Genomic DNA, 18,509 nt, shown 5'->3' with positions numbered 1-18,509 from the left:
GATGAGTCTTGTTGCAGTGTCCTGGATGGTCTGTAGGCGGTTCATGCGCTGCTCCTTGGTTCTGGCATAGAGCATGTTGCCGTAGTCTAGTCGGCTGGAGATGAGGGCCTTGGTGACTGTCTTCCTAATAGAGATGGGGATCCATCGGATAATCTTGTGGAGCAGGCAGAGGAGATGACGTTGATTTGTTGGGTGTCCAGAATAATCCAGAGTTTGCCTACGTGGCTGGTGGGGGCGGTTGGGGGACCGATGGCGGTGGGCCACCATGTGTCGTCCCAGGGGGAAGGAGTTGTTCCTGAAGATGAGGGTCTCCGTTTTGTCTGAAGTTAGCTTGAGGCAGTTGGTCCTCATCCACGTGGCAATGTTGGTAATGGTGTTTTGGAAGTTGGATTGAGTGTGGCAGTGAGGGGATAGAACAAACTGGGTGTCGTCAGCGTAGGAGACAATGTTGAGTCCGTGGGTGGGTGCGTACAGTGTCTGCCAGTGGGGCATGTAGGTGTTGAAGAGGGTAGAGCTAAGGGAGGAGCCCTCGAGAACGCCACAGATGATGTCTTTGGGTGCAGAGATGAAGGGTGGGAGGAGGATCCTCTGTGTTCAGCTGGAAAGGAAGGAGGAGATCCAGTTGAGTACATTGTCTTGGATGCCAATGCTGTAGAGTCTGGTGATGAGGGTGTGGTGGGAGACTGTGTCGAAAGCCACCAATTGGTCAAGGAGGATGAGGGTTGATGTTCCCCGTAATTCAAGGAGGTGTCTGATGACATTTGTTGCTTCGATCAAGACTGTCTTGGTGCTATGATTGGCCAAAAGCCGGATTGGGATGGGTTGAGCATGTTGTTGTAGTCTTCGAGGTAGTCCATGAGCTGGCAGTTGATGGCCTTTTCCAGGACTTTGGCGGGGAATGGGAGGAGCGAGATGGGACGGTAGTTTTTGAGCTCATTGTGGTTGGCTAAGTGTTTCTTAAGGAGGGTCTTAACCTCAGCGTGCTTCCAGGCATCAGGGACGGTGGCTATGGTGATATAGGTGTTGAGGGAGGCTCAGATTACTTCTCTTTCTAGGTTGTAGAAGCCGTGCGGTAAGGGGTCCACAGGTGATCCGGAGTGGTTGGAGGTCATGCTGGAGATGGTGTCTTTGGTAGAGAGCTGCTTCCATTCGGTGATCCGTGGATGGGTGAGTTAGGGTGCGGGGTGGTCGGTGGGCTGGAGGTCGAAGTTGCTGTAGATGTCGGCGATCTTGTGGTGAAATTAGTCCAATACTGTGTCGCGGAAGGCCAGAGAGGGGTGGATCGTGTTCTCTGTGGCAGAGGGGCAGGATCATTCTCTGACTATGCTGAAAAGTTCTTTGGAGTGGTTGGAGCTTGCCTCAATGCACGTGGTAAGTGCTTCTTTCTTGGTTTCCCTGAGTCGGTGGTGATATCTGTTGATGGTGGACCTAAAAGAGTTGAGGTTGGCAGTGGTCTTGTTGCTGCGTTAGTGTCTCTCTAGTTTCCTCTAGTGATGTTTGAAGGTCAGAAGTTCTGGGATGAACCATTTGGCTTGCTTTATGGGTTTACTGCTGAAGTCACAAATGGGTTTCATAGTGGTGTGCGCCACAAACTGGAAGCAGGCTGAAAGCACAAAAAATAGGAAAAATGGGCTGCTACTTTGAAAAATTTAAAAACTGTGGTAAATAATTACATTATTTTTTTATTTTTATTTTTTAATTCAGCTCTGCATGTTCCTGAAAGCTAGCAAGATGGTGACTTTAACACATCAAACCGTTCATAGAGACTGTTTTATGGAGAAATAGCCCCTTTTATCCAAAGCTCTTTTTTCCTATTTTTCCCACAAATCTCAAAACTGAGCTATAATTTGTCTATTTTCTCAGTCTCCTCCAGGGAATCCACAAAACTTGGATTCCTTTATAATTCCCAGGATGTTGGAAAAAAAGGATACAAACTTGGCTTGTATAGCATAATTGTCCTGGTATTGACAATAGAAATTCTGCTTAGCCGGTTTGCAAGTAATTACTTGGGACATTAAATATTAGCTAGATAAGAACTACACAAATGTATGACGGAGAGTTGTACTGTATTGTGTTGTTGCAAAAACATATCACCAGCAGACTCTACTCAACAAGAGACTGGTAGACTTGTTATCACGGTTTGGCTAGCTCAATATGAAAACAAAGTGTACATTTTATTTGAACTGATTAAGGACACGGCTGCAGAGAACAGTGAAACAACCAGGAGTTGTTCAGTAGCTCCTTTTAGCCTAAGATCTAATGTATCTCCTATATGAGTTTCTTTGGCAACAGGCCCTGTGTTTTTGTTAGCGCATTCTTACTTTTCTTTTATATTTAAATATTAAACAAGAACACTTACCAATGTTTGTTTGTCCATATTTATTTTTAAGTTTTGTTGGGCAGTGTCAAAAGAAAATGGTGCTAATTACAAACTTTTAAAATAATGTGTTATCGCTAATTTGAGAAACTGCAGTTAAATAATTGTTTAATCATCTTAAAAATTGTGATTTGGTTTCTAGTCAAGAAGATGAGAACAACAGTCATACGTCCGAGATTAATTCGTATCAACCTTCAGGGGATCCAATAGTGGTAGGTACTGCTGACATTTAAGCCATGCTGACTGTGTGGATATTTACTTTTTTACATTAAAGCTGGTGTTTTCCCATATGTTTCTTTTACCATGTTAAAGTGATGCATGTTTTGTGTGTGGTGCACTTTTGGTGGGTTCCATAATAAATGTTTTTTCAACTTGAAACAAGTTTACAGTGCTCACGTGGAGGTGGGACCTCTGGATTCAGTGATTTTGAAGATTTCCTTAAATATCAAAATATAAAAAAAAATTGGTATGCAAATTCATCCCTCACGTGTGTGTGTGTGTGTGTGTGTGTGTATGTATATGTTATGATCCTGCCTAATGTAACTGGGCACTAGCCCAAACGAAACCATTTAAAGTGCAAGCATCTCCTTATTATACTGTACAGGTTTACAGTGCAGATTGCGTATTGGTAATTCTCCCAGAAAACTATGCTGCAAAGACCTGTGATGTTTCAGATCCTACGTTATTATGGAGTTGATTTCAACTAGTACCATGATTTGAGAGGGTTTGATCAGTTCCTCCCCGAAGATGGAGACTGTGACACCCACCAGTGCTGAAGAATCTCAATGCCAACTGGCTGTTTTGGCATAGGACATCCTCATGATCAGTGGGCCAAACTTACTGTGACCAAAAGCTGACATAAAAGTTTAATTAAAACTTTAAATAATTAAGAAGAAACTGAACATTGCACTAAAACCCAGATTGTTTCCCAGTGAGAGCTCATTTCTTTCATTTTTATAAGTCCTACTCCATGTCGGACTCCATTTACCTGTTTTATACATGATATAGTACGTTTTATTTTAGTTGAAGGGATTTCTGTTAGTGTAGAAGATTGTGTCAACATATATGAAATACACATTGTAGAAAAGAATGTTTTTGTATGCTTTGACTTAAGACTATATTATGTATGTCAATGTTTTATAAGTTATACCAAAAGTAAGTAGTTGGGTTGGCGGATTAGTGTACTTTTAGAGCCCTGATTGTGTATTATGGAAAGTTACAATAAAGGCAGTAGGCATAAAATATTAATTGTGAAAATCATAAGTTAAAGGCAATAGGCATTTAAGGGTGGATTGGAATTATTCTGTATTAAAGCCTACAAATAGATATTTTGTTACATGGAATTTCACAGATTACCTTGGTAGATAAAGATTTTGGTATCGCTTACTTCCTCTAACAAGCTGTGGTTATAAAAGGTTTGTGCTGTGGGAACCTTTGTTAAACCCTCATAGAAGTTGCATTGTTTTGCTGTAACTATCATGTTGTATACTTTTGTAATTTTATGACTGTATGGCTGATGTTTAATTTATGGAAAGCTCAGTAAGATTGGCCTGATGGGGTTATGATGACAAGCCAATGCTAAGAGATATAGGCTTGATCGATCTGCGTGTTAAAGCCTACAGTCAGATTGTTTGGTACATGAGATTTTCAAGATTGTTTGGTGGGAGGGTTTTTGTGGTCGGTTACCTCCTTTGATAAACCTTTGAAGTGGAAGGTTTGCACTGTAATAATTCTTGTAGGATTTTTTTCAGAAGGCCTGACAAGCCGAGCAATCTACTAGGATCTTTTAATATAAAATCATTATATAGTACATCTATACGTATATACCATTATTATATGTATGTATGTATATATATGTATGTATATATATATATATATATATATATATATATATGTGTGTGTGTGTGTGTAATATGTATATTGAATGCCTTTGGGTCATCCCTCTTCTGCCCTTGGTCTGTCTGAGTCGATTGTACACTTTGCTTCCATCTGTGACAACATACTGTATGGGGTAATGATTCATTCCACAGCAGTCATTGCCTCTCTTGCCCCTTGAATGACAGAATTTTCTGATCATGTGCACGTTGACCTCAAAAAAAGTGTGCTTCAGTGTTATGGCTGGCTGGCCACTCCTTTAGTTTTCATGTACCTCTTTTTGTAGTTCTCCTTTCATTTGTTTTGGTCTTCCCTTTTTTCTTTTATTTTTTTTCTTTAAAGGATAGTACAGATCCCCCGGCTGTGCCAATAGGCTGCTTGTTTACCACTCATTCATCTGCAGTACACTGCATCCTACATTTCCACTTCATCTTAACCAGGCAATTGTTTTGGAATACTGTTGTCCATAGTGCATCATTGTTTTACCATTCCAAGATGTCCAGCAGGTTAGGTCTAAACATGGCGGTCATACTGGCACTTTAAAACAATGATAGACTATGTACACTACCACTACAAGACAGACACCCGCTGCTGCGTTTATTTTTGTTATTGCAAACATAACAAGCAGCATGTTTTTTCTGCCTGGATTCCTTGAATTTATCTTGCATATGTTGTTGAGTTTGTGAGTGCTTCATTGTGATATTGTCAGAGGCAAAATGCAAGAATGAGTCAGTGAATGGATGCGTAAGTACAAATATGGGTGATAGAGTGTATGCATGATCACTTACTAATTGTCTAAACCCATTGATGACACGAAAACCTTTTCCATCACAAACCAGACCTATTAGCATTACCCTTGTTTGTTGGATTTCGTCCAAGTACAATTTGGAGAAATGCCATTTAGTTTAACATTTTGGACTGAAAGCCATTGAATAAAAAATGGCTTTGCTATATGATTTGCATAACATGCTCCATATGAATGCTCAGGATGGTTGGAATGTTTATGCTCAATTGTTCAATTGGTTGTGGACTTTCCAGGTTCAGGCAATTAGTTCCTGACTGACCTCGGGTGATCGCACCCTGGCTGTACACCATCAATAAACAATGATTATATCTCCAACTTGTGTGCCTACAAGGACCTCATTATAACAATTTTGGTGATTTGTGTGGCTATCAGACGATATTAGGATTACATTCATGTGAGGTGGTCATTGGACACTGCAGAGAAAACAGATAAAGAATTTGTCAAATTAGTCAATGATTATAGTAGCACAGCTAGCACAACTTTCTACACAAATCAAGACTAAAACTAAAGAAAACCTCACAAAAGAGTAGTGTCTGTTTAAAGTGGACCAATACTAGCTTTTGAAGAAGCGCGCAAGCCAATAATCTCTACTTGTGCTATAAACCAGTGGGCACTGTGCTAGCACTCTTTCATAAGCGCACATGTACACAACGTGTGAGAAAGTTGTCAGATTATAACCAAATAGCTGAAACAAGTATGTTTCCTAGCGCAGTGCAACATTTACCAGAAGAAGTAATCAGACTGCATACTAAGCAGCAACGACAAATGATAAACAGCAAAGAGAGGATGGGAATTAATGCAGCATGTCACAATGTTAAAGGAAAGGGCCTTAGGTACCTCAAAATACGCCCAACTTTGTGAAATACAGCAAATAATCTATATAGACTGTCTCTTACCAAAAGTTATTAAACATTGTCATCTATTTTTTACTCATTATTGGTAACAAAGAGACATTTCCTAACCATTAAAAAGTATTAGTAAAAATGCAACAAGTTATTGCAACAGATTTGCTCAAAACACTTAGCTGTTTTGCATTGATCTTCCACTACCATGGAATCAAGGGCTATTATTACTTCGCCACCATTATTTCTATCACAGCCGGGTCGTCCACCAATAAAGTGGGAGAAGTTGATAGAAATATTTGAAACTATTTTAAAGCACTTGATGGAAAAGATTTTTGCCCTGAAAAGTAAGGAGCAGTGCTATTAAGCATGCTAGGAAAAGAAGGCCAACACATTTTCAAGAATCTCTCAGCAGCAGCAGTAGAGCAGAATTGTCAACCAATAGTAGCTTTCTTTAAAGACACAAAGTTTAAGTTGGAGACTAGATTTGCAATAGACATTAACATAGCCATGACACAATTAAAGTTTTATAACCAACTTCAGCAGCAAAATTAATCGCTGGGTAAGGTTGTGGCTAGACTACGGGAATTGTCAACAAAGTGCCCATATGGGTCGATGATGGGCAAACCTATTTGCGACCAACTGATTGTTCAGTGCAGAAGCAAGAAGAGGCAAGAACAACTTATGGCAACAAATCCTTCTCTCAAATGACTATAGATATTGCCAAAATTGTGGAAGAATCAGATTTTTGTATTAGAGAGATGGCGAAAAGAGATAGGACTGCGTGCTTGTCAGAAATGGAAAGGGATGAGACCGAGACTATGATTAGGGCGATTTCTAGCAGTGGAACTAAATACAAAAAGATCCGTACTCTACCTCAGTAACATAACAAATGTAATTTCTGTGGAAGATACTTCTACAATTCACAATCAAGAACTTGAATAGCTATAAACAAAATGCTGAAAATGTGGGTGCATAGGTCATCTTGCATGTATGTGCAGAAAGAACTGTAGGAATAGAGTTGCTGCAGTAGAAGTGGCAATTGAAAATGTTGCTGATAGTGTTCCAAGTGTTTTTACAAATGTGAAGGAAGGAGAAAGAGTATATTGGAAGTGGAGTTTACTATTGCTGGTAAAACGGATGGTAAATTCTGCCTCTGTTTACACAATTGTGCCTAAAAAATATGTTTTAAGGAATGGCCCTGTGTAAAATTGATACCGAAGGTTATCAATCCAGGAGTGTTCCAGGGTGAGACCAGTGATATGTTAGAGTACATGTTTACTACAATTTCATTTGAAAAGAGGATGATTGTAGGTAAAATATATGTAGAAGAAGGTCCCCCCAATAATGGGGTCGGTGTACCAATATGATGTACGTATTCGAAAAAAGGGCCATAGCACCCAGTCAGATCATAGTGATTGAGAAAGTGAATGTGGGAGACATTGTAAGGAAGCAAATTATGTTTTTAGTAAGGGATTGGGACAATTAAAACATGCTAGATACAAGATTGTATTAAAGCTTGATGCTATTCCCATTCAACATAAAAATTACAATAGTAGTGAGAGCAGTAGTAAGAAATTGTTAGAGAAAATGACTAAAGAGAGAATAATTGCACCTGTGACAATCTCCAGACGAATATCAACAGTGGTAATTACTGGGAAGCTGATGGCAAGTTGAGGTTTTATGTAGACCTTAAGAGTTTTAACCAAAAAAGTGTGGTTGATGCATTACTATTGCACAACACAAATTAATTAGTCTATCCATTGAGGGGTGACATATTTCTCTAAACTTTAACTTAAGTGTGCTCATCATCAGATCCCCTTGCACAAAGACTTGAAACATCTGACAGATTTCATTACTGTGGAGGGCACATTTATATTTACTCACATGCCATATGGTTTGTCATCCACTGTAAGTGTTTTGCAAAGGCTGATGGCAGGAGTGTTCAAGGTTATGAAAAGCATAGTGTATTTCCAAGATGAAATACTGGTGTATGGGGACACAAATGAAGAACACAGTTTATCACTTAAGCAAACCTTGCATAGATTTGCAGAATCCTGCTTTAGCCTAAAAAAAGAAAAGTTCACATTTTTAGAAGAAGTAATGGAGTATTTAGCATATGCTACATCAGTGGATGGTTTTAAACCTAAGGAAGCTCTCTTGCTACCCTACTGATGGACAAAGATCAGTTAGTCATACGTGAGACTTGAGTAGAGTATTAGAAATTTGTTGAATGTTTTGCCAACAAAAATGAATGTTTGGGATGCTTAAAAAAAAAAAAAAGTAAGAACATCAAGTAGGAAAATGAGCAACATAGGTATTTTGACTTCATAAAGAGTGAAATTTATGATTCAAGAATCCTAGTTCTGTTTAGTACTAATTTAAAGCGGAATTATTCTGTTGTCTAATGAAAGGTATTGGAGGTGGGATGGGGTAGAGCATAACACAGTGGCGTGAAATTCCTATAGGCCAACGCCCAGGACACATTAAGTTAAATTAGGGTGAACGCTCTAAGGAAATGTTGTAAGTTCGGACTGCTCTGCTGACAGAGGGTCCAGCATAAAAATGTGTACACACGTTTGCAAAGTTTACCACTATGAGGTTACGTGTACTGATCTCAGAATACACACTGATAAGATGTAAATATTTGAAGATGCTTCAACGCTATGTTGCTGATTCTTTGCTTTCAAATTAAAATGATCAGAAAATAATGCAACTAGGAAAAAAATAGGTTTCCTAAACAAACTCTTGTTAAACTTTAGACACTATTTCTAGTAAAATGTGTTGATACATGCTAGAATTTCTAAACAAATATTCATGATGGATAATCAGTGTAAACAGTTTCAAGAACATTATGGGAAACATATAAACGGTCCAGTCACGGGAAAGTACGATGGCGGCCGCGTGAATCGGGTGTGAGTGTCTGCTCTAACCTGCTCCCGTCTGAGCACATAGATTCTCCTGTGCCTGGTGCTCCCCCTTCGAGACTGCCTCGAGGAATCTGCGCTGATTTTGACTAGGGGGAAATTTACCAGGTGCGGACCCTCAGAACTGCGAGGATACTTTGTTTCTTTCGGCGCCTGGCTCACTGGATACACTGTAGCGGCTTATTTACTTGCCAGAGGATCAGCGGGAGACGAATGCCACCTAAAGAAGTGAAAGCGGCGTTTTCTACAGGACGTGGAAAACCGCTGAAGATCAGTACGACCACCCGGCAGGGTGCAACAGCGGAGGAAAAGCATGGCTCAGGGGGAAAAGACGAGTGCTAAATCTAAAAGCGCCTTGCAGGACAGATTTTTTGAGAAAAGCAGGGAGAAAGCACTGGGGGAAACGGGTATGATGACTTCATTGGCGGTGTTAGAACAATCCGTGCCTATTGAGGCAGGACCCTCCTCGCCGGACGGAGGGGGGGGGTCAGGAGACTACAATTTAGATGTATTACAATTAAAGAACTATGCTACAGGTAATTAGGTGGACCTGACGATTATTCCCCGAACTGACGTGACATTAACACAGTTAGAAACTGTACGACAACAACGATCCCCCGGTCGTAATGAAGCCAGTAGTGGTGGTTGCCCAACAGAGGATTCGGTAAACCTGGCCAATGCAAGCCTATTAAATGATGGCAAAATGGAAATGGCGCGGCTAGCCACACCTTGAGAAAAGGAGATGATACAGAGTGATACATTTTTTTCACTATCAGATCATTAGAGTTGGTCAAGCAATGAGCAATTGGACTTTGAGGCAGATAAAATTTCCTCTGAACCCGATTCTGAAATGTCCTCTAACGTCGGGTGAGGAACTACATGAGAGCGGCAAGAGTGCCACGGTAAGGAAGAAACCGAGGAAGAGGAGCGAACATTCAGGTTCTATTAAACATCTAGCTAAACCTCAGGATTCTAAGGGTCTTCAATGGGACTATTCTAAGGGGTATTTGACTCTGCATGATAATTTTGAAAAACAATGTAATCCTGTCTCATTAGAGACTATATATCAAAGTATTAGGGAGCACCGAGAGGAGTCCAAGATTGAGAGTCGCAGAACTCAACTAGCTTGCCGTAAAATTCAAACTCAAATCCGCCGGGTAGCCAAAACATGCTCAGAGTTTACTACGCGTATGGAGGAGACGGAGACCCGTATTTCTCACTTGGAAGATGACGTTGGATACCAGAAAATGACTCTGGAAGCTATGGCGAAACAACTTGAAGATACTCAGTGGAAATTGACGGATTTAGAGGATAGGCTGAGGTGCAATAATTTGCGCGTGCTGGGTGTGCCAGAGGGAGCTGAAGGATCTGATCCACATGGATTTATGGTGACGTTGTTTAAAGAGGCCTTTCCAGATTTGCATCAATGGGAGTGGGACAGAGAGATTCAAAGAGCTCACCGGTTCCCTTTTAATAGGGCTGGGTTATCATCAACAGAAGGAAGTGGCAGGCCAAGGGCCATGCTAATTTCTCTTCTTAATTTTCAGGCAAGACAGGCTGTCTGTGACCGTGCCTGACCCTATTCTAGATGTAGGGCCAATGGGTGTGAGTTTTTCGTGCGGCCAGATTTTTGTCACACAACAGTTGAAAAAAGATGGAGGCTCCGTCAACTAATTCAGCCTCTTCAAAATAAGGGTGCACAGGCTTTTTGGTTTACCCTGCTAAATTAAAGGTGATAATGGACAGTAAGATTCAGTACTTTACGTCGGAGGCTAAAGCAAGGGACTTCTTGGGCGGCTTGGGTGTTTGATAGGGGACCTGGTTATGGGGTTAATGGGAGTGGAGTGGAGTGGAGTGGAGTGGAGTGGAGTGGAGGGGAGGAAGAGAGAGGAGAATGGAAAACGAGCTGAGATGTAGGAGGGGTAGGAGGAGTTAGGTGGGCCTCTTTTTCTCCCCTCCTTCCTCCTTTCATTGACACAAACTAATTCTGGGCAATAAGGCACGTGGAATAAGATATAGGGGTTATGGTGATCATAATGGGATCTTTGAGGCTTATTATATGAAGTACAAATGGACAAAGGCGGGCCGGTTGGAGCGGTCACGCTTCCATCATTGGGGCCAGCGGGGTCCCATACTTTCCAAAAACAGGGTGTAAGGGTAAGGGTAAGGGTGGGGGGGGGGGGGGGGTTGGGGGATAGTTGGAGGGCAGGGAGGAAAGGGGTTAGGGTGGTGGAAGGGTGGAGTTTAGGTGCGGGCTGGGCGGTATTCTGACAGTTAGTGATATATGGAATAACTTAGTCAAGACATGTCGGAGGATGATAAACAGGGTTAAGGAGAGATTTGGGCAAAGACAACCTGTAGGCTTTAGTGGAGGACGGAATAGAGGCGAAGTGGTGCTGGTACAACAAGATACGGAAGAATGGCAGGTAGATTAAGGATTTGCACAGTGAATATTTGTGGTCTTAATAATCCCCAAAAAAGGAAAAGAGTTGCAGCCGGCCTTAAATTGATTAAAGCAGATTTATATTGCTTACAAGAGACACATATTCCATGGGATAGACGGAAGTGTTGAAGGAACTTGGCTTAGCACTTTTAGCTTGCACTCAACAGAAGGTAGTGACACAGGGTGTCGCTATATTAGCCAGAATTGGTAGCTTTCATGTCTGCCGTTCTCATGCAACTAGTGATGGACGTTGGGCTCTTGTAGAATTTTCTGCGAGCACACACAAATTCACTCTTTGTACTATTTATGGGTCAAGTCTTGATGAGGCCGAGGTTTTAGATACTTTGAATGTAGAATTAATAGGGTAGCCTTTACCATTAACAGTATGTGGTGATTTAAATATTCATATAGAAGTAGGCAATAACAGTATGGATACTCAGAGCCTATATCAGGGACGGAAACCTAAAGTATGGAAGGCCTTGAGAAGGTTGGTGGTGGATCATGGTTAAATGGATGTCTGGGAAAACATTATGGCTCTAGACCCGGGGTATACTTATTATTCTTCCCCGCATGCAAAATTAGTACGCTTGGATTATTTCTTTATTTCGTGTAGTTTAATCCGAGGTGCTAGAATAGAATGTAAACCTAGATTTTTGTCAGATCATAATCCGTTAATTTTTACTATATTGCTAAGGGGATTATCAAGCCCACGCCGTGTCTGGACATTTGATAGGAAACTGCTGGTTGATCCAAGATATATACCTCACATGAAAGTTTGGATCTACCAATTTTTTTATATTAACAGAAATACAGCAAAGTGTGGGGTGGAGTGGGACTCATTTAAAGCCGCTGTTAGGGGTGAAACCCTAAGCTAAAGCTTGGGACTGTAGACGGCCAGGGGGAAGGAGGTTAGAGCTTCAGGAAAGCAGGAAAGACTCATAGTGAGGGAGAGGGAGCTAGCCATAAAAATCATTAATAAGGAAGACTATACTCCCACACAGACCCAGATTGTGATGCTAAAAGCCAAAATTAATGCATATTTGAATAAGGCAGCTACAGCTGACTATCAAAGCCATCAGTTTGAGTATTATGAGTATGGTGAGACAACTGGAAAAGTGTTGGCTAGGCGTATAAGGCAAAAGCCTGTTTAAAAAAAAAAATCCCAGATATTATTGACCTTAATGGTCAGAAACATGTAAAGCCAGAGGAAATCATAGAGGTTTTTAAGGATTACTATCAAGACTTATACAGAGAGGATATAGTATATTCTGAACAATTGCAAAGGGAGGTTAGAGGATTTTTAGGAGAACTAAGAACTACAAGACTTCCTCTTGAGGAACAAAGGATATTGGACACACCGATTCATACTGAGGAGATAATTGAAGCTGTGTGTTCCCTGGCAGCAGGGAGGGCCGCAGGACCAGATGCTATACCACTGGAATTTTACAAGGTCTTTTTTTTACAGAAATAAAGAGGGATGTACACACCACTTTCTGTAAAGCACAAGACGGCCAGGCACCTTCATCATGGGAACATGCTAATATAATAGTGTTAAAAAAAAAAGGATAAGCCAGCAGGCCTTCCCAGCTCATAAAGGCCAATTTCATTGCTGAATGTAGGTGTGGAAGATCTATGCAAAGGTGCTAGCCAGTAGATTGGCAAAAGTTATAGCTAGTTTAGTTGGTGAAAAGCAGCATGGATTTATCCACGGTAGAGACAAGGTTGATCATATAAGAAGAAGAATTTCCATGTTCGATCTTGCAGAGCTGCATCGAACACCTCTTGGGTTATTATTATTAGATGCTGAAAAAGCATTTGATCGAGTGTCGTGGAACTTCTTATGGGATAATTTTGAGTGGAAGGGGATAGGGACAGGGTATATAACGGCTATAAAAGCCCTATATGAAGACCCTAAAGCTAGAGTTTGTGTTGCGGGCTTGGAATCTGGTATTATATCAATCTCAAGGGGGACTAGACAGGGGTACCCATGCTCCCCCCTGCTTTTAGCTTTGTATATTGACTGCTTCTTATCCAAACTGGAGGAATGTATAAGTATTAAGTCTCTAATCTATTATGGGGAAGAGTATAAGGTGTTTGCTTATGCAGATGATGTAGCCGTAGTAACATGTGATCCGGAGGGTGCCATCAAGGAAATTGAAGAGGCTAGAAAGTTCAGAAGATATTCTGGATATAAGTTGAATTCAGGCAAGACACAGATAGTATGCTCCAAATATACCCTGATAACGGATAAGCGGGTGGTACCTGAGGCTGTGTATTTGGGGATTAAAATCACTGATGCTGTTAATCAATTGGTGGAACTTAATTTTGCTCCACTGTTAAGTAAAATAAAAAGTGATCTAGATAGAATGCATTATTTGCACTTATCACTTGAAGGCCGCTACAATGTTTTAAAAATGATGATTCTGCCAAACTTATTTTGGGCCATTCCCCCCGAGATTACTAAAAATTGGCTTAAAAAACTGGAAAAAATAGGTAATAACTTCTTGTGGGGATACGCCAAACCAAGGAGGGCAATGAAATATATGATGCTTCCTAAGTGTCGTGGAGGTTGGTCGGTTCCTAATTTTACATTGTATTAATATGCTTGTTGCCTCCAACATATGGATGAACTTATAAGGGGAAACCCCAGAAGAGATATTGAAGCAATTCAACCCTCCATATATGCAATGATGGTGGGTGGGGGGAAGTAAAAGGGTGGTTGTCGAAGTTTGAGGAACCAAGCTACTTTAAAAAAGTAAGATTTAAACCTCTCTTAGCAGTTTATAAGGTTTGGGCTCAGGTAAAACAGAGTTTGGGATTGGGTAAGATTACTGCTTATACACCATTGGATTTTTCTGCTATCCCTAGCTATATTTTCAAAGATTCCATTTTAGCCTTGTGGCGCTGTCAGGGAATAAGGTGTGTTGGGGATATATATGGAAAGTTAGGGTGCAAATCCTTTATAGAGTTGCAATTACAGTATGGCTTACCTAGAACCCATTTTTTCAAGTTTCTGCAAGTACGGTACTATCTTTACTGTCATAAGCATGATATGTTGGTTATGGACAAGATCTCATTAGTAGAGGCCATCAGCCGTGGCAATAAGATTGGTATGATATATACATCATTAGTTCACCTTCAACCAGATGATCTGGTACAACAGAATGAAAGATGGGCTAAATGGTTGGGCAAGGCTGGGGAGTGGATGGGTCCATCTTTAGCGATGGCGGATACAATTTTTCTCTCAGCCAACTTGAAAACGCAGCATTATAAAACATTGGTTGATCTATATTATACACCAGCAAAGTTGAAAAATGGGGGAAATCAGATGGGCTTTATAATCACTGTAGAGAGGAGGAAGCTGAGATGCTCCATATGTTTTATTTATGTCCAAAGTTGAGAGTATTGCTTTGTGAAACAGAGGTATTCCTCAAGAAGATTACGTGCTGTAATGTGCAGTTGTCCGCCAAGTTGGTATTAGTAGGTGTTATTGATCCAACCGGAGGCATAGTGCCGCCATCGGAAAAAACTCTTCTTATATGTTGCAATGGCAATACTTCGACTTTGGATTGCAACAGACTGGATTAAAGAAGAACCCCCCACGTTTGAGGGATGGCGATCATGATTACTAGCTATTTATAATATTGAACTGATCTTATACAAACTTAAAGGACATAAGAAGAGACATAGGGGGGGAACAAATCTGGGCACCACTGACTAAATGGCTGGAGAACCAAAATGCATAGTAGAGCTTCCATGATATTTGAGTGATCTTGGTCTTCCTTCCTTCTTTTGCTTTGTATGCTCTCTTCTCGTAAATGTATTGTACATTTTTTCTTTGACATGTCAGAAAATGAATTAAAAAATAAATAAAAAAACATTATGGGAAACATGGAAATAAACAAGCATTGGCAAAACCAATAGGTCTGATATTTGTTGTCCGCCTTTTGGCTTTGTCAGTGCATGTCTCGTTTTGACATGGTTTTTGTAAAAGACTGTTTTGGGACCTGTTGGGCCCTCGCCATTTTAACAAACCTTGGCATAAAGCAGCAATATTTTTTGGTTTAAAAAAGCACACATTGCCACAGTAGTCCCTGGCACTGAACAAAACGACTTTGTGTGCTGATATGTACCTTGTGAAAGAGCAGAATGCTGTCCCTTTCAGCGCAGCCAGCCAACAGATAGATACAGAGACAGAATTTAATTTAAAAAAACAAAGGTCTTGGTTAACGCCAGACCTAATTAGGAACCCAATCCTTAAAGGAAGTCACAAAAGTGCACCTTTGGTGTATGTCGTTGCATTAGTGCAGATTCATGCCTTTCATGATTTCATAAGAATTTACGGAAGTAGGCCAGAAAATCGTACTCCTAGTAAATATTAGGGAACTGCATTTTAATATGAGCAGATATGCATGTGTAGCTTTGCTCATGCGAAAATCTGGGTGTTTACAAGTTCACTTTCCTGTCAATACTTTTTTCCTCAACCCTAGAAGTTTTACTTCTGCCCTTGCCATGAGTAAATTACCAACCTGGCTCATTATGGGAAACCGTTAGAGAAGAACAGGTGAGAACCCCTAAAATATGCAAGTTAGAAGGTTTGCGCAGACTCAAAAGGGCATTTTGACCCTTGTACTATTGCTTACCACTACTTCCAGTCCTATTAGGTAGATCTGCAGAAAAGTGGCAAAATAAGGGAATTACTAGTGTTCAGACCCCACTATATTATGAGCACTGGCATAGTCGGATGAGGCTGATTATCATAGCTCTTTTATGACAAGATTGCTGCCATAATTTGTCGCCATTTCTCATGACACCACACATGAAGGACACATTTGTTCAGCTTTTTGGCCTAACACCTGAAGAAGTCAAAAGTTTAGAAATGCTCACAAGAGGTCAACTCAGACATGGGTAGACTTTGCAGATGCTTATGTGAGATCACCGGAAGGGTGGATCAAAGGTAACCAGTTAGGTACCCAAGAAGGGCTCTACAATTTAGTGGTAACAGAACACATACTTAAAGATTGTACCTCAGAGGTTATATAAGCATCTTTTAGATTCTAAGCTGTCTAGCCCTAGAGAGATAGGAACGATGGGCGAAGAATGGGTATGGACTAGAGTGCCTGAGAAGACCCAAGGTGGTGATCACAAAGAATTAGTCTCCCCCCCCCCCCCCCCCCCTTCTTTCCGAGGAAAAAAGAGGCCAAACATAAAAAAAAGTTAGATACTTCTAAAGAGTTCCCAAAAAAGGATTGTTATACTGGACAAGCAGATATGTAAAGCCTAACCCACAGACAAGTCGATATTTTATTAAATTTCACGCCCTGATAACAGCACTTTCCTGGTGAGAGTGGAGTTTATTTTCTGTAAAGATCACAAGTCTCTAGTCCAAATACAGTTGACTCAAGACTTCAAAAATAATGTGTGGTTCACTATATTCAAGGATAGCGCAAAACCCAAGCTGGCTGTCTTTTTTGACTTTCCATAGACTGAGGATTGGTAGATACCTTGGTGGGAAGGAAAAGGAACAGGAGATGCCTGTGGCAAGTGTGCAAAATGTGATGATATGGTGTAAGGGTGCATGAACTATTGAACAATGGGAATACAAGGTGGATTTTGATGTGGTATTGAAAGATGTTGTGAACGTATTACAGAAAGGAGAAAGTATACAGAGTGCTGTTTTTTCTTCTGTAAGACCTTACATTTATTTAGTAATTCAATGAATTGAATGTTTGTGGGGCAAATTTGTGATGAGAAGAGATAGGTTTGTACCCTAGTGTGGTGGTAGAACCAAATAAATGAGTTTATCACAAACAGGATTCTTCGGACGAACAATAAGCATGGTGCATTTAGGTGAGTTTTGTTGGAAAGGGTCGATGAACAAGTTGCTTCATGGGCAAAACATTGTGTTGAGTGTAAGGAGAGAGAAGGTTAACTGTTGGAGTTAAAGCAGGATTTTGATATACTAGTGAACCCTGAAAACCGTGGCACAGCATATGATTAGATTTTATTGGGCAAAATGGTTCCCATGTGGATGAGAGGGTTGGTTTTGAATATTAGTGTGAACAAGACCCCAAGTGGAATTGAGGAAGTAGGGGTTCAAGTAGAAGTTAAAGTGAAAGTCAAACCTGCTCATATAAAAGGAGGTTTATCCACATGCTCTATAAAGTCAAACAGGTTAATAGATTTTTTTTGTCACACTGGAGAATGAAGAAAAAATGGAATCTGAGGAAGGTGGCTCTGTAAAAAGGGAAAAATAGTGATTGTAGGGAAAAAAAATGTTTTTCAGTGGGTTAATTTAGATGGATTACAGAGATTTGTGTTCTACAAGACAAAGAGGTGCAAATGTGAACAGCGGAGGTTGCAGTACCGCAGAAGTGAGATATTCTGATCCTCAAATGGGAATAGGGTAAGTTGTACAAAATCAGTGATAGGTTTAGTAGATCACTTGGTGATTTACAAGACTATGTAAGGTAGTTTTGTGTTTGCTGTGCTGGATAATATGAGTTTCTTCACTTTTACTTCTACTTGTTTGTTAATTCTCTTTTTCATGTATTTATTGTTATAGAAAGGAAAGGGATATTATAAACCTATACCTTCTTGGAATTGTTGGTGTGTTTATACTCAGTTGTTGATCCTATGGTTGTGGACATTTCCGGTCAAGGCAGATGGTTCCTTACGGGTCCTCAATGACCAGACTTCGGCTGTACTCCATAAGTATGCAGTAATGAAATATTCCTCTTCTGTGGCTGTGAGGATTAACTGTAACATTATAATCAAACTCAATCCAGAAAAAATTATTTTGGTTAATTGAAAACATTAAAGGATCATACATAAGTGGCCGTCACTCTGTGAGGCGCTGCTGGACTTAGGGCTTCCATTTCAGTTATCCTAACAGAGTGGTGATAATAGCGCTCCCTCCTGGCTGGAAGACCTGGTTGGGGCGGTGCTTCTGCCCGTCCCGAAATTGCGACCGCCTGGGGCTCTGGTGGACGGCGAAGTGGAGGAGGGCTCGGCCGGCGCCAGGCCTGCTGGGCTGTGGCACGCTTGGCTCGGACAGGCGGCCGCGCGCTGCTGGAGGCGTGCTGGAGGAGGCTCCTGCGCGCTGTGGATGGGCGCTGATTGGGGGGTCGATCGGCCCGTGGCCCCCATGGCCCTTGCGGCCCTGTCTCTGGAGTTTTGCGGCCTTGGGGCGCGCGGCTGCTGGGCAGCGCGGCCTGAAGAGGTGAGTCTTGCCCCGCCT

At 41.1% G+C, this 18,509-nt stretch overlaps 1 protein-coding gene across 1 annotated transcript in view; it reads left to right on the top strand.

Annotated features, from left to right (window-relative positions):
- CRYBG3 (crystallin beta-gamma domain containing 3) overlaps positions 1-18,509 on the top strand; it is a 1,300,096-nt gene that overhangs the window by 74,450 nt on the left and 1,207,137 nt on the right. Inside the window, exon 2 of the mRNA XM_069204785.1 lies at positions 2,520-2,589. Coding sequence (XP_069060886.1) covers positions 2,520-2,589 — 70 coding nt within the window. The remainder of the gene's footprint in view (positions 1-2,519; positions 2,590-18,509) is intronic.

This window comes from Pleurodeles waltl, chromosome 8, assembly GCF_031143425.1.
Source record: "Pleurodeles waltl isolate 20211129_DDA chromosome 8, aPleWal1.hap1.20221129, whole genome shotgun sequence".
Taxonomy (NCBI): domain Eukaryota; kingdom Metazoa; phylum Chordata; class Amphibia; order Caudata; family Salamandridae; genus Pleurodeles; species Pleurodeles waltl.
This window is presented reverse-complemented; position numbering and strand designations above follow the sequence as displayed.